This window comes from Acanthopagrus latus, chromosome 18 (genome assembly GCF_904848185.1).
Source record: "Acanthopagrus latus isolate v.2019 chromosome 18, fAcaLat1.1, whole genome shotgun sequence".
Lineage (NCBI taxonomy): Eukaryota > Metazoa > Chordata > Actinopteri > Spariformes > Sparidae > Acanthopagrus > Acanthopagrus latus.
Window position 1 is genome coordinate 18,988,740 of NC_051056.1, and position 21,605 is coordinate 19,010,344.

The 21,605-nt window shown below is 39.9% G+C and overlaps 4 protein-coding genes and 1 long non-coding RNA gene across 8 annotated transcripts; 1 reads left to right on the forward strand and 4 right to left on the reverse strand.

The window, feature by feature from the left end:
- Positions 1 to 430: 430 nt before the first annotated feature.
- LOC119007273 (platelet basic protein-like) lies at positions 431 to 1,982 on the reverse strand. Its single transcript, XM_037076828.1, has 4 exons — positions 1,792 to 1,982; positions 1,495 to 1,609; positions 1,269 to 1,346; positions 431 to 1,110 (listed from the first exon to the last, which is right to left on the reverse strand). Exons 1-4 carry the CDS (start codon positions 1,856 to 1,858, stop codon positions 1,032 to 1,034), a joined length of 339 nt encoding a protein of 112 aa, XP_036932723.1. The 5' UTR covers positions 1,859 to 1,982; the 3' UTR covers positions 431 to 1,031.
- LOC119007278 lies at positions 1,118 to 12,099 on the forward strand. Of its 2 annotated transcripts, XR_005071082.1 has the most exons (3): positions 1,118 to 1,367; positions 1,516 to 1,627; positions 11,530 to 12,099. It is a non-coding gene; the product is annotated as an uncharacterized LOC119007278 (long non-coding RNA). The 2 variants fall into 2 exon arrangements; XR_005071081.1 differs by lacking the exon at positions 1,118 to 1,367 and having other exon boundaries at positions 1,494 to 1,627.
- LOC119007275 (C-X-C motif chemokine 13-like) lies at positions 3,973 to 9,740 on the reverse strand. Of its 3 annotated transcripts, none has more exons than XM_037076831.1 (4): positions 9,527 to 9,740; positions 9,238 to 9,352; positions 8,953 to 9,030; positions 3,973 to 4,329 (listed from the first exon to the last, which is right to left on the reverse strand). In XM_037076831.1, the coding sequence occupies exons 1-4, from the start codon at positions 9,591 to 9,593 to the stop codon at positions 4,251 to 4,253; spliced, it is 339 nt and encodes a 112-aa protein (XP_036932726.1). In that variant the 5' UTR covers positions 9,594 to 9,740; the 3' UTR covers positions 3,973 to 4,250. The 3 variants fall into 3 exon arrangements, with proteins under 3 accessions (XP_036932726.1, XP_036932725.1, XP_036932727.1); XM_037076830.1 differs by lacking the exons at positions 8,953 to 9,030; positions 9,238 to 9,352; positions 9,527 to 9,740 and adding exons at positions 4,481 to 4,558; positions 4,775 to 4,889; positions 5,056 to 6,127 and having other exon boundaries at positions 3,976 to 4,329; XM_037076832.1 differs by lacking the exon at positions 3,973 to 4,329 and adding an exon at positions 8,465 to 8,794 and having other exon boundaries at positions 9,527 to 9,738.
- On the reverse strand, positions 11,930 to 13,087 carry LOC119007274 (interleukin-8-like). Its single transcript, XM_037076829.1, has 4 exons — positions 12,877 to 13,087; positions 12,582 to 12,696; positions 12,398 to 12,475; positions 11,930 to 12,259 (listed from the first exon to the last, which is right to left on the reverse strand). The coding sequence occupies exons 1-4, from the start codon at positions 12,941 to 12,943 to the stop codon at positions 12,181 to 12,183; spliced, it is 339 nt and encodes a 112-aa protein (XP_036932724.1). The 5' UTR covers positions 12,944 to 13,087; the 3' UTR covers positions 11,930 to 12,180.
- Positions 13,088 to 19,360: 6,273 nt separating this feature from the next.
- On the reverse strand, positions 19,361 to 21,605 carry si:dkeyp-72g9.4. Its single transcript, XM_037076824.1, has 2 exons — positions 21,377 to 21,605; positions 19,361 to 20,442 (listed from the first exon to the last, which is right to left on the reverse strand). Exon 2 carries the CDS (start codon positions 20,438 to 20,440, stop codon positions 19,688 to 19,690), a length of 753 nt encoding a protein of 250 aa, XP_036932719.1. The 5' UTR covers positions 20,441 to 20,442; positions 21,377 to 21,605; the 3' UTR covers positions 19,361 to 19,687.

Genomic DNA, 21,605 nt, shown 5'->3' on the forward strand with positions numbered 1-21,605 from the left:
TTACTGGAGAAAATCTTAAACGTACTGAAGTATCTCTAAGTGCTGTATCGTAGGCAACTGGACTTGTTTCAGTTTCTTGAAGACTAATAGAAGACACCTTAACTGTCCTCCATGTTACTTTACATTTGGAGATCGATACTTCTCGACTGGCAGGACGGCGTTGAGCGGAACAAGCAACTGCTAACGTGAGTTGTTCAAAAACTCTCTTTTTTAGTAAACTCTGTGTACACAAACAATGTTCTCAATGCTCGTGTTCATGTGTAGAGACCCTTGTGATAATATGAGCAAAGTTTCATGTTGTGTCAAACCTTCTTAGTGTTTTGAAAATAGCAATTTTGATGCCAACATAGTACTGCCCCTAGCACTCCATTGAAAATGGTTTTGACCCGAAAACGAAAATATGGTCAATCTTAGAAATGGCGCTTTTGCTGTAATTATGCTTTTGAATGAATGCTGGACTTGGATACATTCACATAAAGACCCTAGGTTGCATTTTGGCGAGAGTTTCACTTCAACCTGCAGATGCTGACTGATTGTGAGTAGGCCTCTGACCCACCTCTTTGTGAAATCTTCTTACATCAGAAACTTTGGGATCTTAACATTAGCACTGACTGATATTCTCAGGAGTTCCTCCAGACTTTGACAGAGAGAAGCAACTTGACTACTTAATACACAATGAGATGTATTACTTGCATTAGCAGGCCTGAACCACAAGGGAGCACTGTTGATATATGACACAGAATCAGAACAGGAACCGAAAACAATGACTCAATGCTTTCTTGATTATGTCTTTTATTATAAAAAACTGGATGAACAAAATGGAGGAAACACTTGGTTGACAACATGTAAATGTATTTACAAAGGCAAAGGAAATAAAACGGAGATATACTGTATGTGCACAAAAGTATAAATACAAGATAAATAATTAAAAAAAAGCGTAACTGAGTTCACATCTTCTTTCTGTGAAGGTGCTTCTGTTGCAGTCAGAGGTCATCTGAGCTTCTCACTGATTGAAGGAGTTACAGAGAGAGTCAGAAACGAGCTGTGCTGCTGCTGCCGGCTGTGGAGCTGAATGTAGTTGGTGAGGTTGTAGAGGCTTTCTGTCTGTTCCTAGAAGTGACAATAAAACAAGAAGGACACACATTAGACACATTACAACACTGTGGAGAGGGCATCACGTCACTCATTACTGTTATTTCTAATGAACATTTACTGAAAGATTAACATCAGTCGTGTTTTCTGCAGATGGGTTCTGTAAACGTACTCACATAATGTTAGCTACGAGCTGCTGCACTGGTCTCCTCTTGGGGTTCAGGCAATAGCGATATCCGCTGTTGGTGGTGACACTGTTGAAATGGAAAGTAGAGGTGAGATGAGAAAAGAAATGGCACCAACATCATCATCTCTTTATCAAATGGAGTAGATAAACAGATGCATCACTGATTGAAGCAGGCAGACTTTTCCAACAATATTAAAGATTTTAATGTATCTTACACAATCTCCACTCTGTTACAGAAGACGGTTGCTTGGAAGATCTGGACATCCTTTACGTCAGAGGTATCCAACCTCTTGACACTTGAGCACAGACACTGCTTTCCTGATCCAAGTTCTGGAGAGAAATACAAAGGTAAAAAAAATGTAATTAAAAGCACAGCTACCAAAACATATTGAACATATCAAAAATAAATCTTTTACTCCTCCTCTTTTACTTTTGTTGCCTGTTAACAGAACAAGCCTCACCTCGTAAGTAATGAATGTATAAGTAAAGGTATCAAAAGTACAAGAACATACGTTGGGCTTTAGAGATGCAGACAACGACAGCCAGGAGAAGAAACACTTTCACGATGCTGGTGGACATTGTTGAGTTGCTCTGTAGTCAAGATCACACTGGTGGTAGAAAAAGAAATCTTGGCACGTGTGGTAAAGATGATAGAGGCTGTAATATTTGCAGCTGTGAGATTAAGCTATCAAGCAAAATCTGTTGACAGAAGAACTGTGATGGATTGAGGCAGAGGGTCGTCTTAAATAGTCTGTATTGACTCTGACATCATCCTTCCTGTGTTGAAGGGAATTTTTGTCAGACTGGAAAGTGAAACTCAAAAACCGCGAGTAAAAAAATGCTGTTAGTCTTTCCTTCCTCCCTGGTTATACTTTTAATTTGACCTGATTTTAGATTATATAAAGATAAACATATTTAGATATTATGTATAATCAAATATCTACATCAAACTTGTACTAACACTGTACATGTCTGAACATTTTGCATACTTTTTTACTTCAGTTCATTGAAGAACAAAAATCCAACTGCAATTACAGACTAAAGAAAACATCATTATTAATATTATAGTCTATTCAAATTCTGCCAATACTATATTCAGTTTTTGCATCCATATCCTACACACTGGACCTTTAATTAGGGCATTTACGGCAGGCTCTTTCTCATGAGGAAATGAAACTTCAGGAATTGAAGAAATACTGTCTGTTTCATAGAATTCACTCTTTTCTCCAGATAGTTCCTTATTATTGTAAAATGCAGCCACTCTAACTTGTAATCTTGTGTTATGGTGAGCCTTTCTATCCCTTATCACTGCCCCTTATCAGCCTTGTCTGCGCTCACTGTCTGCTGGAATTCACCTGCATCTTCCTCGCTTCGATGAACAATGACAGGACAAGACAGGAATCTAAATTGTCAGAATTCGGAAGTTGCAGTTTATAAAACTGCATAAATTAGCGGTCTGCTAACTTGATCTCTCGAACGGGAGTCTAACACAGTTTCACGGTGTGTTAGACCATGGATTTAACTTACACAGGAATATCCCTTTAAACAGCAAAGCCACATGCGTATGGAATCATTTGCTTGACCTATTAAAACATTCTTAAAGCAGTACTCATGCCAAATTTCATTTGAATGAATATCTGTTAAGTCACTATCGCCAAACTACTACTATTTAGTACAGGTTTTTGAGGGCACATTATCATGTTTCCTTGCACACTTGGCCATTGTAGGGGACATTTTTACAACCTTTCTTACATACATGGCGACACAATGTTGAACAGTGTTGTATAAATGTACCCCACAGTCATTCTTGAGCAAAAGTAAAGACGTGTTGGAATATTACTTTGGTAAAAGTGAAAGTCACCCATACAAATACATAGTACTGGAAAAAGAATCTTAAATGTACTGAAGTATCTCTTGTGCTGTATCGTAGGCAACTGGACTTGTTTCAATTTCTTGAAGACGTTTCACCTCTCATCCAAGTTGCTTCTTCAGTTCTGACTAACTGGAGGGGAGTTGCAGGTTTTAAACCCTGTGTGAGAGTGTGTTTAGGACACGTGCAAGCCCTGAGTTTTGAGACTTGTTAGAGCCACTTATTTGTCTTTGACCTAACCAGCCTTCATGTGGGTTGCTAAGGCTAGGTCAGTGCAGGTGTGAATGATGTGTTTCTCCATTATAGGTGGGTGATAAGAAATGTCTTAGGCCACCTCCTCTGTTCACAGACGGTCGTTCCAGTTTGACATAGATGGATTCTTTTACTCCTCTTTCAAACCATCTGTCTTCTCTGGCCAATAAGTTTACATTATTGTCCTTAAAGGAATTATTAATCTCCCTCAGATATAACTTGGCAGCTGAGTCTTGACCTGGGAGTTGGCTCTCCTGTGGTTTATTGAGAAGTTTTTTGTCTCCCCAGTGTAAAAATCTGTGCAGTCCTGATTGCATTGAACAGCATGTATCCTCCAGATGCTGGCTGATTGTGAGTAGGCCTCTGACCTACCTCTTTGTGAGATCTTTTTACATCAGAAACTTTGGAATCTTAATGTTTGGACTGACTGATAATTTCAGGAATTTCCTCATACTTAGACAGAGAGGAGCATCTTGACAACATAATACATAATGAGATGTAGTTGTTACACTTGCAGGCCTGAACCACAAGGTAGTACTGTTGATATATGGCAGAGTATCAGAAAAGGAACCAATAACAATGACTCAATGCTTTCTTGATTATGTCTTTTATTATAAAAAAAAACTGGAATGAACAAAATGGAAGAAACACTCGGTTCACAACACGTAAATGTATTTACAGAAGTCAAAGGAAATAAAACGGAGATATACTGTATGTGCACAAAAGTATAAATAGAAGATAAATTAACAAAAAGCTTAGTTGAGTTCACATCGTCTTTCTGTGAAGGTGCTTCTGTTGCAGTCAGAGGTCATCTGAGCTTCTCACTGATTGAAGGAGTTACAGAGAGAGTCAGAAACGAGCTGTGCTGCTGCTGCCGGCTGTGGAGCTGAACGTAGTTGGTGAGGCTGTAGAGGCTTTCTGTCTGTTCCTAGAAGTGACAATACAACAAGAAGGACACACATTAGACACGACAGTGTGGAGGGGGCATCATGTCTCTCTTTACTGTTATTAATCTAACGAACATTTACTGAAAGATTAACATCAGTTGTGTTTTCTGAAGATGAGTTCTGTAAACATACATGATGTTAGCCACAAGCTGCTGCACCGGTCTTCTCTTGGGGTCCAGGCAGTAGCGATAGCCGCTGTTGGTGGTAACACTGTTGAGATGGAAAGTAGAGGTGAGATGAGGAAAAAACCAACATGATTATCTCTTTACCAAATGGAGTAAAGAGAGATACATCACTGATTAAGGCAGGCAGACTGATGATTAGGTGTGATATCAGAGATTTCTGATGTGCCTTAAATGTGCAGATCATTGTCACATTATCATTTTTGCATATTCCCACATTATTAAAGATTTGAATGTATCTTACACAATCTCCACTCTGTTACAGAAGACAGTTGCTTGGAAGATCTGGACGTCCTTTACGTCAGAGGAATCCAACCTTTTGACACTTGAGCACAGACACTGCTTTCCCGAGCCGTGTCCTGGAGACAAATACAAGGGAAAATTATGTAATGAAAATCACAGCTACCAAAACATATTTAACTTGTAAAAATAAATCTTTCTGCCTGTCAACAGAACAAGCTTCACGCTGTAAATAATGAAAGTTATCAAGTAAAAGTATAAAAGCATAAAAGTATAAGAACTTACGTTGGGCTTGAGAGATGCAGACAGCGACAGCCAGGAGAAGAAACACTTTCATGATGCTGGTGGACATTGTTGAGTTCCTCTGTAGTCAAGATCACACTGGTGCTAGAAAAAGAAATCTTGGTATGTGTGGTAAAGATGATAGAGGCTGTAATAATTGCAGCTGAGAGATTAAGCTATCAAGCAAAATCTGTTGACAGAAGAACTGTGATGGGTCGAGGCAGAGGGTCGTCTTAAATAGTCTGTATTGACTCTGACATCATCCTTCCTGTGTTAACAGGAATTTTTCTGAGATGGAAAAGTGGAACTCAAAAACCACAAGAAAAAAAAGCAGTCAGCCTTTCCTTCCTCCCTGATTATGCTTATAATTTGACCTGATTTTAGACTGAGTAGATAAAAGTATATTTAGATAGAGCAGTGTAAAGTGTGCAAACTGTAAACCTTCATGTATAATCAGATGTTTTTATCACACTTGTGCTTGCACTGTACATGCCTGAACATTTTGCAGCCATTAGTTACTTCAGTACAATGAAGAACAAAAATCCAACTGCAATTACAAACTGAGGAAAACATCATTATTAATATTACAATGTATTCAACTTTTCAAAGTGTATTTTGCTTCCATATCCTACATACTGGCCCTTTAACGAAGGCATTTACGGCAGGCTCCTTCTCATGAGGAAATGAAACTTGATGAATTGAAGAAATACTGTCTGTTTTATAGAATTCACTCTTTTCTCCGGATAGTTCCTCATTATTGTAAAATGCAGCCACTCTAACTTGTAATCTTGTGTTATTGTGAGCCTTTCTATCCCTTATCACTGCCCCTTATCAGCCTTGTCTGAGCTCACTGTCCGCTGGAATTCACCTGCATCTTCCTCACTTTGATGAACAATGACAGGACAAGACAGGAATCTAAATTTTCAGAATTCGGATGTTGCAGCTTTATGTTGATGGCATTTCTTGGTGTCTGTCCAGACAGCTGAATGTTATTGTATCTGCTGTTGCGTATGGGAATGCCCTGATCATCTGTAAACTATTACTATAGTGAAGGACAACATCTTGTCTATTGACCTTTTGTTCATGTCTGATATCAATAAGAGAACACTGAGTATCTGCTGATATCCATATCAATCTGATTAGCCTTTCACCCTTTCTTAAACAACAAAGCCACATCTGTATGGAAGCATTTGCTTAACGCATTAAAAACATGCTTAAAGTAAGAATCTCGCAGATTTTCATGTGAACAAATATCTGTTACATCACTATCACCGAATGAGGATGCACTAGGAGGATTGAGCCTATGGTCCACTGATGAAAGCACTTACATTTGCTTTAATACTGGGGATGTACAGAGATGTGCACTGGGTGTATGTGGCGACTTTCTGGTAAAATATCTCAAGCAGAGAGAGTAGGCAGCTCTGAGTATTTATGATGAAGGTATCACTGACAATCAAATACAAGTTGCAGATTTCTCCTGTGTGTGAGCCACGAAGCTGCTCAGCATGCAGCAATGCTTTTTGCAAATTAAAACTTGAATCTATCTGCTTTGCTTTCAGACTTAGTGATGACATTGCGCACACGTCTGAGCTCCAGATGTCAGTTGTGAAACCAGCTTTGTCAGTGTTTTCCAAACTTTTCAAAATTGAACCCGCAAACTTCTACCATTTTTTCCATGACATCCGCCAGGCTGGTTCTACGTAGTTTGACTGGCACTGATTGACTTTGCACAGCCAAACGTGCTGATGGAAAAACGGATGACAGTATCACTCAGGCATGCTGCTGCTTGTCACGTGACACATGCTGCTCTATTTACGGCATGTTTCGTTTAGTTCTTGGGAGTGTTTAGGCTAACTCGGAACCCGTTTTAGTAAAGGGTTTGATTTCCATGAAATAGCCCACCATCCTTTACTGTATGTGTTAGGCATACTTGTGTCACTTAGATTACTTTGTAGGCACCAAAATCTCCTCATAAGGTCACATGGTGACATTAAACAAACGCCAACTTGTTAATGGAGTATCAGAGACTCCTTAGAGTGTAACTCTCTCTGATTTAACACTTGGCAATGGTGGCAACTCATGGGAAGTTGTAATGCTTTTATAGTGAATCCACTCCAAAACCTGATAAAGATGATAATTGTTTTATTTTATTTGGCAGAGCTCTGTACTAAAAACACAAATCAAACTGTTAACTAGTTACTATTTACAATGCGATGTCGAGGGCCCATTATCACGTTTCCTTGCACACTTTGCCATTGTAGAGGGCATTTTTGCATCCTTTCTGTCATACATGTCGACACGATGGTCCACCAGTGAACAGTGTTGTAAAAATATACCCCAAAGTCATTCTTGAGCAAACGAAAAGATGTGTTGGAATATTACTTTGGTAAAAGTGAAAGTCACCCATACAAATAGTACTGGAGAAAATCTTAAATGTACTCAAGTATCTCTAAGTGCTGTATCGTAGGCAACTGGACTTGTAGACTAATAGAAGACACCTTAACTGTCCTCCATGTTACGTTGCATTCGGAGATCGATACTTCTCGACTGGCAGGACGGCGTTGAGCGGAACAAGCAACTGCTAACGTGAGTTGTTCAAAAACTTTCTCTTTTAGTAAACTCTGTGTACACAAACAATGTTCTCAATGCTCGTGTTCATGTGTAGAGACCCTTGTGATAATATGAGCAAAGTTTCATGTTGTGTCAAACCTTCTTAGTGTTTTAAAAATAGCGATTTTGATGCCAACATATTACTGCCCCTAGCACTCCACTGAAAATGGTTTTAACCTGAAAACGAAAATACGGTCAATTTTAAAAGTAGCACTTTCACTGTAATTATGCTTTTAAATGAACTTTTAACTTGGGTACATTCACAAAAAGACCCTAGGTTGCATTTTGGCGAGAGTTTCACCTCAACCTGCAGGTGTTGACTGATTGTGAGTAGGCCTCTGACCTACCTCTTTGTGAAATCTTCTTACATCAGAAATTTTGGGATCTTAACATTAGCACTGACTGATATTCTCAGGAGTTCCTCCAGACTTTGACAGAGAGGAGCATCTTGACTACTTAATACACAATGAGATGTATTACTTGCATTAGCAGGCCTGAACCACAAGGGAGCACTGTTGATATATGACACAGAATCAGAACAGGAACCGAAAACAATGACTCAATGCTTTCTTGATTATGTCTTTTATCATAAAAAACTGGATGAACAAAATGGAGGAAACACTTGGTTCACAACATGTAAATGCATTTACAGAAGTCAAAGGAAATAAAACGGAGATATAATATATGTGCATAAAACTATAAATAGAATATAAATAAACAGAAAGCTTAATTGAGTTCACAAGGTTACACTGTTGACATATGACACAGTATCGGAAAAAAGGAGCAGATAACAATGAGTCGATGCTTTTTTGATTATGTCTTTTATTATAAAAAACTGGAATGAACAAAACACTTGGTTCACAGCACATGAATGTATTTACAGAAGTCAAAGGAAATAAAACGGAGATATACTGTATGTGCACAAAAGTATAAATACAAGATAAATAATAAAAAAAAGCTTCATTCAGTTCACATCGTCTTTCTTTGAAGGTGCTTTTGTTGCAGTCAGAGGTCATTTGATCTTCTCACTGATTGAAGGAGTTACAGAGAGAGTCAGAAACGAGCTGTGCTTCTGCTGCCGGCTGTGGAGCGGAACGTAGTTGGTTAGGCTGTAGAGGCTTTCTGTCTGTTCCTAGAAGTGACAATACAACAAGAAGGACATACATTAGACACATTACAACACTGTGGAGAGGGCATCACGACACTCGTTTCTGTTATTTCTAATCAACGTTTACTGAAAGATTAACATCAGTTGTGTTTTCTGCAGATGGGTTCTGTAAAAATACTCACATGATATTGGCTATAAGCTGCTGCACTGGTCTCCTCTTGGGGTCCAGGCAGTAGCGATATCCGCTGTTGGTGGTAACACTGTTGAATGAAAAGTAGAGGTGAGATGAGGAAAAAACCAACATGATCATCTCTTTACCAAATGGAGTAGATAAACAGGTACATCACTGATTAAGGCAGGCAGACTGATGGTTAGGTGTGATATCAGAGATTTCTGATGTGCCTTAAATGTGTCCTTGTAGCTTTTTTACATATTCCCACAATGCTAAAGATTTAAATGTATCTTACACAATCTCCACCCTGTTACAGAAGACGGTTGGTGGGTAGATCTGGACATCCTTTACGTCAGAGGTACCTAACCTCTTGACACGAGAGCAAAGACACTGCTTTCCCGATTTGTCTTCTGGAGAGAAATACAAGAGAAAAAATAATGTAATTAAAATCACAGTTACCAAAAGATACTGAACATATCAAAAATAAATATTTCTTTCTTTTGTGTGTTGCCTGTCAACAAAACAAGCCTCATGTTGTAAGTAATGAATGTATAAGTAAAGGTATAAAAAGTATAAGAACTTACGTTGGGCTTGAGAGATGCAGACAGCAACAGCCAGGAGAAGAAACACTTTCATGATGCTGGTGGACATTGTTGAGTTCCTCTGTAGTCAAGATGATGCTGGTGCTAAGAAAAGAAATCTTGGTACGTGTAATAAAGATGATAGAGGCTGTAATAATTGCAGCTGAGAGATTAGCTACCCAGCAAAATCTGCTAACAGAAGAACTGTGATGGGTCGAAGCAGAGGGTCGTCTTAAATAGTCTGTATTGACACTGACATCATCCTTCCTGTGTTCACCGGGAATTTTTGTCAGACTGGAAAGTGAAACTGAGAAACCGCAAGACAAAAGGGAGTCAGACTTTCCACTCTGCCTCTCCCCTCTTCCTGGTTATACTAATAAATTAACCTGATCTTTGATCTACTAAAGATAAAAATATACTTAGATATCAGGTATGGAAGTAAGAAAATAAAATCAGTAGTGAAACTTATGTGAACTGTAAACCTCCATATATAGTGTACAGACTAACTAAATATACTGACACTGGACATACCTGGACATTTTGTACACTATGTATTTCAGTACAATGAAGAACAAAGATCAATAGGCAGTTACACATTAATGAAAATATAACTATCAATATTACTGTATACTCCAGTTCTGTCAATAATATAAGCAATTTTGTCGTAACATATCTGAACCTAAATGTACTAGTATCAAAACAATTTTCTGGCAATAAATGGATCAAGTGTCAAAAGCACAAGTTAAAGAAGACTGTATGTATTGTCCACATATAATTAGATGTATGTATACACTGTAGCCTGTGCTGTGGGTTGAACCAGTACTGGCCTGGCTGATGGTCAGATCTGATAATCAGCATTTTTCAGATTGTCAGAATCAGTAAATTAAACAATTCCCCACTATGGCTTCTAACACAGCATGTAACCTGCTTAGTTACAAGTTACTAGTGACTAAAGTTATCAGGTAATTTTAGTGGAGTAAAAAGTGTGCTATTTGCCTTCAAAATGTTGTGGTGTAGAAGCATAAAGCAGCAGAAAATGGGTATACTCAAGTAAAGTACAAGTACCTCACTGAAGTATCCTCCCTGCGTAAATCTACGTATTACATTCCATCAGTGCTGATGGCTATTGACTGATTTGTGAATATAGTCCTGCGGTTGGTATTTACAAAACTTCTAAGAACTGGTTGTAAGAATGGTGCTAAACTTTTAGGACTTAAAATCTTGTGAAAAGAAGCTAAAAGTAACTTTCTGTATAATTTAAGTGTGATTCATAAGTGCTGAGTGTAGTTGCACCCAAAACATGCATGTTCAACATGACTGGGTATGAACTCTCCCCCTCTGAATTCAAAAGGTGACACTGACCTTTGTACTTAACCTCCCTTGTATATAAATCTTTTCTTATCTGCACACTGTCAAACTCTTGAACAGGTGTTCGTTAATTAGTGGTCTACATGAGGACCATCTTCTAATTCTCTGGTTCCCTCAGTAACCCAGTGATCCATTAGTTTTGTTTTTCAACAAGAGTCATTCTCTTGGATTGGAGAGCACCTGGATTTTCTCAGACAGTTCTATTTGTACAGTTTCAGCTTGTAACAGGTCAGCCAGTCAACTCGTTACCACGCCCGATTGTGAAGTGAGAAATCAGTATGTTCTGCTGAGTCATTATTCAGTTGTCGTGACATCTACTGACGCACATGCCTGTAAAAGAGCAGGACAGATGAAGCAAAGAGGGAATATATATTTCATTTTTTCCAATATTTGTTAAACATATGTTTGTTTTCTTTATACTTATATTTTAGATTTTTAGCGTTTGCAACATTTGTTTCATTAAAGAGCTGCTGTCGTTTAGTATCATGTAACTCATAAGTTGTGTTCCTTTTTTTACATTCTGAGTTATAACATATGATAAACCTAATGCAGTACAACTATTTGTGAGTGAATACGCAATCTAGAGACAGAGATTTAATAGACAGATTATGTCAAACATCCAACTTTTGTCCTTACAGGTTGATGTGACTGTCATGGCAGAGTCTCCTTCAGCACCTGATGTGTCTGTAATGATGAAAGACAAAGCGAGTGTATGGTCACATTGAGCCGGGAACTGCCCCTAATCACCCTGTAAGTCAGGAAATGACACAGACCTACTAAAAATGAAGATTGTGTCTGAATGGGCCTGAGTACATATGATTGTGAGTATGCCTCTGGCCTGAATCTTACATCAAAAACCAAAAAACTTTGGGATATTAGGACTGACTGATATTTTCAGGAGTTTCTCCTGACTTGAGCTTCTTGCCAATTCAATATTGCATGAGATGTATTTCTTGCATTGGCAGGCCTGAACCACAAGGTTACACTGTTGACATATGACACAGTATCGGAAAAAAGGAGCAGATAACAATGAGTCGATGCTTTTTTGATTATGTCTTTTATTATAAAAAACTGGAATGAACAAAACACTTGGTTCACAGCACATGAATGTATTTACAGAAGTCAAAGGAAATAAAACGGAGATATACTGTATGTGCACAAAAGTATAAATACAAGATAAATAATAAAAAAAAGCTTCATTCAGTTCACATCGTCTTTGTTTGAAGGTGCTTTTGTTGCAGCAAGAGGTCATCTGAGCTTCTCACTGATTGAAGGAGTTACAGAGAGAGTCAGACACGAGCTGTGCTGCTGCTGCCGGCTGTGGAGCTGAACGTAGTTGGTGAGGCTGTAGAGGCTTTCTGTCTGTTTCTAGAGGTGACAATAAAACAAGAAGGACACATATTAGATCATCATCATGTCACTCATCACTGTTATTTCTAATCAATATTTACTGAAAGATTAACATCAGTAGTGTTTTCTACGGATGGGTTCTGTAAATATACTTACATGATGTTAGCCACAAGCTTCTGCACCAATCTTCTCTTGGGGTCCAGGCAGTAGCGATAGCCGCTGTTGGTGGTGACACTGTTGAGATGGAAAATGGAGGTGAGATGAGGAAAAAAAATGTTGGCATTGTTGCTTCATCACTTTTGGATATTCCCACTTTATTAAAGATTTGATTGTATCTTACACAATCTCCACGTTGTCACAGAAGATGGTTGCTGGGTAGATCTGGACATCCTTTACGTCAGAGGTATCTAACCTCCTGACACTTGAGCACAAACACTGCTTTCCTGATCCCATTTCTGGAGAAAAAGACAAGGGAAATGTGGTTAAAATCACTGCTATCAAAACATAGAAGAACATATTATAAATAAATCTTTCTTTCTTTTACTTTCGCTGCTGTCAACAAAACAAGCCTCACTTTGCAAAGTGATGAAAATACAAAGCAAAGGTATGAAAGTATAAAAAGTATAAGAACTTACGTTGGGCTTGAGAGATGCAGACAACGACAGCCAGGAGAAGAAACACTTTCATGATGCCGGTCGACATTGTTGAGTTGCTCTGTAGTGAAGATCACACTGTTGCTAGAAAAAGAAATCTTGGTACGTGTGGTAGAGATGATAGAGGCTGTAATAATTGCAGCTGAGAGGTGAGCTACCAAAATCAAAATCTGTCGACAGAAGAACTGTGATGGGTCGAAGCAGAGGGTCGTCTTAAATAGTCTGTATTGACACTTGCATCATCCTTCCTGTGTTCACTGGGAATTTTCGTCAGACTGGAAAGTGAAACTGAGAAACCACAAGAAAAAAGAACCACGCAGTCTTTCCACCTTCTCTGGTCATACTGGTTATTTATCCTGTTCTTAGATTTAATAAGATAAATAATTAAAGAATGCATGAATATTATTTATTGAAATTAGAAAATAAAAACAGTAGTGTAACTTATGTAAACTTTAAACGTTTACACAAGTTAGTACAAACAAGTACTAACACTGTACATGCTTGGACATTTTGCACACTTCATTTAGTTCAGTACAATGAAGAACACTGATCCAAAGGCAGTTACACACTAATGGAAACGTCATTATTAATATTATAGTATATTAAATTTCTTTCAATACTGTATTTAATTTGTGCTCCCAAATCCTACACATCAGTCAACACAGATGATGTCACATGTTCCCGCTGAGCTAAGCTGAGTTGATTGCATATTATACTGGGGGTCACAAGATTATCTCAACAAAACAAAACAATCTCATGTAAAACAACACAATCAGGAAAAATAAACCAACCAAACTGAAGAGGTGCTTTGGTGACAATCAAATATTTTAATAACAATAAATGATCATACCATGATAAAGAGGGTAGAATTGCAGTGTGGGCCGATGCTCTTAGATTCTAAATGTATACTGTGTGCACCCGTGGTTAACACCTTCTGCATCTACGCTTCAAATCTTACGAACGAGTGCTCGGAACAAAAGACGATTTCATTTCTTTCCACGTGGTTGCGTGGCAATCACGCTGTCTTGACATTTGTGGTGTGAAAAAAAAACAGCAAAAAAAAAAATCAATATTAACAGCTTCATGTGATTCATTTCCTCATTATATTCTGTATATGTCATATATATTAACACCACCAACACAAAGACATTTTCCTCCATTCACATTCCACATACTGCACATACTGTGTATGCATATAATTATATGTGTGACTATCTATGTATTGTTTTGATTTCAATTTGATACTTTTCTTATGTACAATATAAACATGTGCTCTATATATGTTTAGCATAAGGTGGCTACAAGTAACCTTTCATAACCTTTGTTGAGACTGTAAGGTGAAATTTGATGCCTTGATAGATCTGAGCTGATATGCCCTAAGGGCCGAGGGTTTATGGAAAATGCACGGTTTCATCAGAAAGCACGGTCTAAATGTCAGTTTCAGTTTTAAGTCCTCTTTCACTTTTCCTGAACATATCAAGATCCCATTACATTGTTTTTTCCTTCTCTTTTTTCACGTCCTTCTCTTTTCTTCTGTACTTTAGCCACAAGGACGGAAAGCAACATAAGGAGGTGATAAGTATTAGATTCCTACCTGTAATGTGCTAGCCATTTATTATAAGAAGTTAGGAAACACTTGACCATCAAAAAAAAAAAAAAGGGGGATACATGAGCATTATGCCTTTTAAAAAACAGACATGTGTCCTGCATGTGAAAAAAGACTAAATGACTTGAAACCATTCTGAGAGTTTTGTTTTTACTCGCCCAGGTTTTGAGATATTTATCAGTTCGGCATGAAACCGCAGAGATTCATATCTAAAACCAAGGCAAGTAAAACCAAAACAGGAGTGTATCAGAGCATGTCCCAGCGTCCACATGTCAGTATTCTGTTAACACATGTTTGATAGTGTTTGTATCAGAACCCTAACCCTGATTCTGGAAAACATAGAACCCTGGTAACCAAGACCCCTGCTATCATGGGAGTCTCGGAGCTTAGCAACTTTTGTCATATTTCCATTTGCTATTTTACAGTCAACCCGGGGAACATAGAACCCTGGGGACATTTGATTTGGGGTATATAAGGGCCATGGGTAAACAGGACTCTGTGAACACAGGGCCCATGTCAAACCACCAGAGGTAAATATGAAGACCTGTTCTGATCTGTGTAGTTTGACCCTTTAAGCATTGTGACTTCATTTATAAGACAATCCAGTGGGTTTTGAAAGTTTTTGGCGAGCATGTCGGAACACATAATCCTGAGATACTTTTCACTGTCTTCATGTCAGAGCTTGGCTTGAGAGTGATTCTTGAGAAATCCGAGCTAATTTAAGATGGAGGGCTTCCCTGACAGGGAAGAGCAGTGAAAGGGACTTTCATGTGTTTCTGCATACAGTGAAGACCAAACAGCAGGAGTCAGGTGGTCAGCAAAAGTGACTTCTCTAAAACTGTCTCAAAAGACAGCTGAGCTTTTGACTAAAATTAAATCTAGTGAGTCATATCATGAGCACTGGTTGACTTTACGGGGGATTTAGTGATCACACATTGATTTGCCGTTGGCACAGTGTGCTGCCCCCACGTCTGCTGAACTTTCATCATGAGAGACAGACTGCACTTAGCTAGCTTGAATATTTTATATTTCCCTGCTGTTAATATTTCATGAGTTTTTACTTATTGGGGACTTTGGAGTGCACCAGCTCTCATCGGTACGGTGCATCTTGTTCCTTCGCATGATCTGACATGCACAGAAACAAAAGGAGGTGACTCTGCAGTCGAGCTATTAGTGGCAGTCCACACTATGACCAGCTTGGATCATGGAGAATTGTGGTTCTTCAGAGTTGCCCTTTTGGCTGTGTGGTGGGTGAATGTTGGTTTTGATATGATAGGGGATTACCAACTGTAACTATCTTTAATAATTGACGTTCCCTTTTTCACGAAGCAGTGCTCTTCAGCAAGTCAATAACCACAAAGTGTGACCCTGTGTAGGAATGAGCAACGTCAGCAGAGCCTCTTCCTCTGCAGACTTTGGGTGCACTGCTGATGTGGCTACACTTCTCATTTAATCTTAAAAGTAATTTTTACTAGTAGCAGGAAGTCTATGATGAAATACAAGGCGATTAGAGAGGAGAGAAAGAGAAAACAGACCTCCTTTTGGTCAGTGAAAGTACTAATACAAATGACTAACTAATGTTAAAAGTCCTGCATTCAATCAAACTCCTACTTTAGCACAGAGGTATGAACAGATGAGACAAATATCAGCAGTAGAGGTATGTGTACTGCAGGCCCGTCAGTGATACATGATTAGATTGTTGATGTCGTGTGTAGCATTTTAATGCCTTAGCTGCTCGAGTTAGTTCAAAGGGGATTATAGGCCTGATATTTACATGTTTGGGTGTTCAAATGATTCATACTAAAAAAATGTTTTACCAAAAAAACACAACTACAAGTATGGGGGCCTTTTTGTTGAAAAAAATTGGATCCTTGTGGTACTAGAAATATAAATCTTGCTCAAGTCAAGGTCTTGCTGTTGTTACAGGAACAGAGAGGAGTTTATAGTAACTCAGTGTGACTACGTCTGTCTGTCAGTGGCAAAAACAAATACTTTTAGTGGACTTAACTTTGACAGCCGGAGTTGCCCCAGAGGATTACATTGCAGCCTTGTTGCAGCCGCCGACTGAAGCGATCGACTTGACCGAATCAAAAAATGTTGGTAAACTACAAACCATTTAAACACCAAAACATGTTAACACAAGTCCCAAGTTTAGAAATCCTGGTATTAACCTTTAACAAATGTATCTCTTTTGACTTTTCTGCTTTTTAGTAACCGTTTCCTTTGCATTGTATTGCAGTTGGAGTCCCAACTAGACAGCTTTTGGTTAACCATGACCAAATAAATGTAGTGGAATAAGGACAGTACAATGTTTCCATCTGAAATAAGGGAAGTGGAACTACAGATCCCCCACCACACATCCGCTGTCTCTTGTCTCAGACTGTTGCACACTGGTGCGTCCTCTATCGGAGAGTGTTTACGCTAAGGGGAGCGACATATCGAAGTACACTCATCAACTTTTTGGTGTTTCTTTAAAAATTAACAGCTCTGCATTGCAGGTGACCTATCACTTCAGGCTGTTTTACAGAGAGCGGATGTTGCTGAGTTTGTGGTGAAGGTCAAAGGGCTGCGCACAAGTTTCATTTAAAGATTGTTCCTTTGTGTGGTTTCCACGTGTGGTTTATTCCCTCCACAGCATAGTTGAGATGATACCTTATTTGGTCCCATAAAATTCAAGATTTTTTATTTTTTTTTTTCATGATAGCTGAAGGATCATGTTTTACAAACACGTGATAAAATAGGATGTTTAAAGCCGCAGAGGCAGAGCAGCATCAACAGCGTTCAAGGTTAAGATGGCTGATTCAGTTTGCAGAGGGAGATTGTTTTCAGATTATCTTCCATGGTAAAACTAAATGTGTGAAATGTCTCAGAACTGTCATGGCAGTGTCTATCTTGACATTCATGTTTGTAAAATAACCTTTGACTGAGGTGTGATGAGGTAAGTGTGAAAAGGAAGACGGAGCGGCAAGTTGATTCGACTGCACAAGAATCTTCGAAAGTTTCCAGACCCCAAAAATATATTGTTCTGTGACAGCGAAGGCGGGTTTCTCATACTGGAACCATTGGGGTATATGTATCGCCCCCCCACCCCCCTCCCCCCCATGACATTTCCTCCCGCATATCACCACATATCAGGGTTCAGTCAGTACAGTGTCGTTGCTGTTGCCAACACAAATGTTTGTAACAACAAAAGACAGGTGGGAAACAAACCAACAACCCAGCCACATTAACTTTATTTTATGGTAAAATCTGAAGTGAGAAGCCAAAATGTTGGCGATTTTCCCCCAGAAAACCCTTTGTTGGACAAATTTGAACCAGGAAGTTGAGAACCAGGTGATTCAAAATGATCAGAGTTCAGCATGGACTTCATCATCCACCTTGTTGTTAATGTATTGTTAATGTTTGTGTTCATTACCTGTTAGATAATTTAACTTTTTTACTGTGCTGGTATACAATGATGCACTAATTTGAGGTTTGCCTTTGGTCTTGCAGTTATTTTTAATTTTTTTTTATATCTTTCTCAAATATTTCAGCCTTAATGGAGATGATGATGACATGGGTGCGCAGAACAGAAAATGTTTATTTGAAACAGGAACATCCTTGGCTTCAGTTTCCCTTAACTCTTGCTAATCCTCAGAAACACGCTGTCAGCCGTTCTCAGCCCTCTGTATCCGTAAGGAGTTTCCATAATGTCGTCAGACGCTCAAAATAACTTCAAACTGAGAGCGGCAGGAACAAGCACTGTTACAGGATGTATGGCTGACAGTCGGGACTGCCCCACAGGGTCAGACTGCAGCCATTGCAGCCGGACTGGACTGATTCCGAAACTGTTGGGCCCAGGTTTAAAAAAATATCAGAACTTCCTGTTAATAACCACAAACAAGTCTTGATTCACTCTCACTGTTCTGTATTCCACAGTATTGGTTCAGTCCCCTGAAACAGAAAGGACATCTGTACTTGATGACCTTTCAGATTTTTCATATGTAATATTACTTTCTCAATATGCAGTTTTTGTTTTCAGTATCATGTGCAGTATTACTTTTCCACCTCCTTTACTACATGTATCTTCTTTATTTTGGTGTTACTCACTCCTTCAACAAATGCTCTTGCTGGAGTTAATGCTAAAAAAAATACATCCATTACACACTTGTTTTTAGTCCATTGCTGTAAGTTTTGAGCAATCTCCTGTGAAGACCATTTGGTCTCATCTTATTGGGTTTTTGGGGGAACATCTCAGAGGAAGACGCTATTTCAAATGTATGCATTCATCCATAGCTACAGGTTTTTCTTCTTTTTAATTGTAATTTGGATACATCAACACTTTGTCTTGTGATTGTTGATGGAAAACATTTTCTAGAGTGGTGAGTGACTGAATGCTGCCCCCTAGTGTTCACAATTCAAAAGTACATCTGAAGGCAGCTTTGTTTTGTCGCCCTGTGCTTACTGGCTCAAACCAGCTCGGATGAAAACAGTTCTCATCACCTTAACCTGCGTTTGTTCTGTCTTAGTCTAATTTCCGAATCTCCTGCTCCTGCAGTATTCAAATGTAATCATCTGAACCAATGGCTTCTATTGCCTGATCATTATTAAATAATTTTACCCGCTTTTAATTTGGATATTTTGACCACCAGCACAGCAGACGCCCTGCAGTCCTGCATGTTGAGGTTCAGCGGTGTCATCTCCGCTCAGCCTGTGTTTCTCTGCTCTCCTGTTTACCAGAGCAGGATCCCACGACAGTTACCATAGAAACTCCAGCACCGGCAGAGGCGGAAGAGTGGAGTTCATTTTCCAAGGATTTACACATGCTTGAAAACAACGATGGTGGCGCGAAGGAAATAAATCAGGCCGTTTGGTTGAAGTATCAAAAGGAATGTTTAATTGATTCATAATCAGTTCACAAAACACTGGAGGGTAAAAAAAAAAAAAGATTTTGCAGATTTGTCTAGTTTTTATGATTTTGTATGATCACCAGCATACATCAAGCATAGGTAGTAATTAATGACATGTATGTAACATTACAGACAGACAATCGTGGCAGTATTTATTTGCCTCTGTGTGTTTTTAAATGTGTATTTAATCATATATATATCTGCATAATACACATCTACGTAGCTCCTAATGTCAGTGTCTCATGCACTGACAGGAAAAGATTATTGAGGGACGTCTTCTGTCACAATGTCTGTCCATCTATATCTCGGCGATGGTGGGCAGCATGCAGGCCCGCGTACGCGCCTCCCTCCAGGCCGACCTGCAGTCAGAGATCCACTGGGAGATGAGGGATTGCTTGACGGCTGGATTCTGTCTCTCCCCCTCTGCTCCCCTGTCAGCCGGCCTGCCTCTCCTGCTGTGTTTTGGGGAGATGTTTGGAATAGAGGAGTGTAGCTCTGGGCAGCTGCTCTTGCGTTGGCGTGAGAGGTCAGGACTTGAAGCGTGGGGGATGCTGTGAGCTCTGGCGCGAGCCTGGCCCTCCTGTATGCCCCCATGCTGCTTTCTAAACCTCCCCTCACCAAATGTCCCCCTCACACCTCCCGGGAGGTTGTCCTGGTGTCCGTACAGATACTCCAGGGGGTCAGAGTTGCCAAACGTGAGCTCACCGTCCAGTTCTTTCCACCTTCCCAGCTGCATATCGATGACGTGCCCCTCCTCCGCGGGGTCGAACCCCAAGGTGGCTGATGGTGTCCCGCTGAGCCGCGACAGCCGCAGCCTCTGGTGCACAGCATCCAGCTGCCGCGTGTGGCTGTTGTAGGGGGACGCATCCCTGGTGGGGAAGGTGGGGTGGGCGAGGTGGCAGATGGAGAGGAGGTAGTCCTCAGAGGAGACAGCCTGGTCAAAGTGGAGTGCGTTGGCCTCATTTAAATCCCTCACCGTCTCTTCGGTGCCCTCTCTGATTGTGGGCAGCAGGAGTCTTCTCTTGGACAGCAGTCTGGACCGCGGCCGCATGGCTGGGAGGAGGACAAGAAGAAAAGAGGTGGTGTTAAGAGCCAAAATGTCTGGGAGCATACAGACAGGGTAGACTAAACGCCCCAGGAAGGCCTTTTTTTCTTTTTCTTTTTTTTTTTTGCTTTGGTTTTACAGTAAAGGTTTCTCTTGCAAAAGCAGGTCAGAACGCAGATGTAGTCGTAACAGTGGCTGATGGTATTAGGACTTGAACTGGAAGGATGATGTCATTTGACCAGGCATGAAAAACAAAACAAAACCAAGCTTGTTTGAAGCTGTTTTTGTTTGCAGCCCTTTATGCAATTACCTCATCTGCCAAATGTGTTTTTCCCATGACATATTTTTGCTGTCAATCTGGACATTGATTACATGATATATAACTGAAGCGTTTCAAAACACATCAGTCTATTTTTGCCCCCCCCCCGCCCCAACTGTATGAATCCAATTTAATTCACACACTCTCCGCCTCCTGACTCTCCTCTGCCCCTTTTCAGACACCATCCCCTGCTTACTTTGGAGTGGCAGTGCAAACAGCCCAAAATACAAACAATCCCAGCAAGGAGTAGCAAGAGTCAACATAAATAGACGTCTATTTCAAATGCCACCTCAGTCGTGTAGAGCCACAGAATGTGTCAGCTTATGTTTACTTATATAACCCCATATTGTTATAACCCTGAGTGGAGCCCGCTATGTATTTTCGTCTCAACCTCCGTGCCAAAAATAGTGCAAGGCAAACCAAAATGCCAGCCTCTCCCAGTTTCTTCCAAGGTGTAACCATTGCTAAATTTAGACCACACCTTTGGTATACAGTGGCTAAAAATGGTTCCACGGCAGCAGCTCTGGGCTCTAACACAGATCAGGCAGCCTGTGTATTTTCTCCTCATGCATTTTCAATAGTTATGCAAGCTTTTATTCTGCACACTTTGCATTCACACTTACCTTCGTCTTTGTCGAGTCCAGCTGGTCTTTCCTTCTTGTCTCTGCTCTTGCAGTCTCAAAGATCACTCTGCAGCCTGTTCGCAGCAAAATGTGTTTTTAAAATTGTGATGCTGTGTCTCCTGCCAGTGATGCTGCTTCTCCTTGAGCTGCGCTCCAACTGTCTCTGACCAGAGGCAGCGGTAGAATGCAGATTTATCTTCCCCTCACATCCCTCCTCCCTCCTTCCCTC

What these genes read in the sequence shown, in the direction of transcription:
- LOC119007273 (XM_037076828.1), bottom strand. Translation starts at nt 1,858, where the DNA reads ATGTCCACCAGCATCGTGAAAGTGTTTCTTCTCCTGGCTGTCGTTGTC. An exon ending in TGTAACAGAGTGGAGATTGT is followed by an intron (nt 1,347 to 1,494) that starts GTAAGATACATT and finishes CCATTTCAACAG; the next exon opens with TGTCACCACCAACAGCGGAT. An exon ending in CAGCTCGTAGCTAACATTAT is followed by an intron (nt 1,111 to 1,268) that starts GTGAGTACGTTT and finishes TGTCACTTCTAG; the next exon opens with GAACAGACAGAAAGCCTCTA.
- LOC119007275 (XM_037076831.1), bottom strand. Translation starts at nt 9,593, where the DNA reads ATGTCCACCAGCATCATGAAAGTGTTTCTTCTCCTGGCTGTTGCTGTC. An exon ending in TGTAACAGGGTGGAGATTGT is followed by an intron (nt 9,031 to 9,237) that starts GTAAGATACATT and finishes TTCATTCAACAG; the next exon opens with TGTTACCACCAACAGCGGAT. An exon ending in CAGCTTATAGCCAATATCAT is followed by an intron (nt 4,330 to 8,952) that starts GTGAGTATTTTT and finishes TGTCACTTCTAG; the next exon opens with GAACAGACAGAAAGCCTCTA.
- LOC119007274 (XM_037076829.1), bottom strand. Translation starts at nt 12,943, where the DNA reads ATGTCGACCGGCATCATGAAAGTGTTTCTTCTCCTGGCTGTCGTTGTC. An exon ending in TGTGACAACGTGGAGATTGT is followed by an intron (nt 12,476 to 12,581) that starts GTAAGATACAAT and finishes CCATCTCAACAG; the next exon opens with TGTCACCACCAACAGCGGCT. An exon ending in AAGCTTGTGGCTAACATCAT is followed by an intron (nt 12,260 to 12,397) that starts GTAAGTATATTT and finishes TGTCACCTCTAG; the next exon opens with AAACAGACAGAAAGCCTCTA.
- si:dkeyp-72g9.4 (XM_037076824.1), bottom strand. Translation starts at nt 20,440, where the DNA reads ATGCGGCCGCGGTCCAGACTGCTGTCCAAGAGAAGACTCCTGCTGCCC.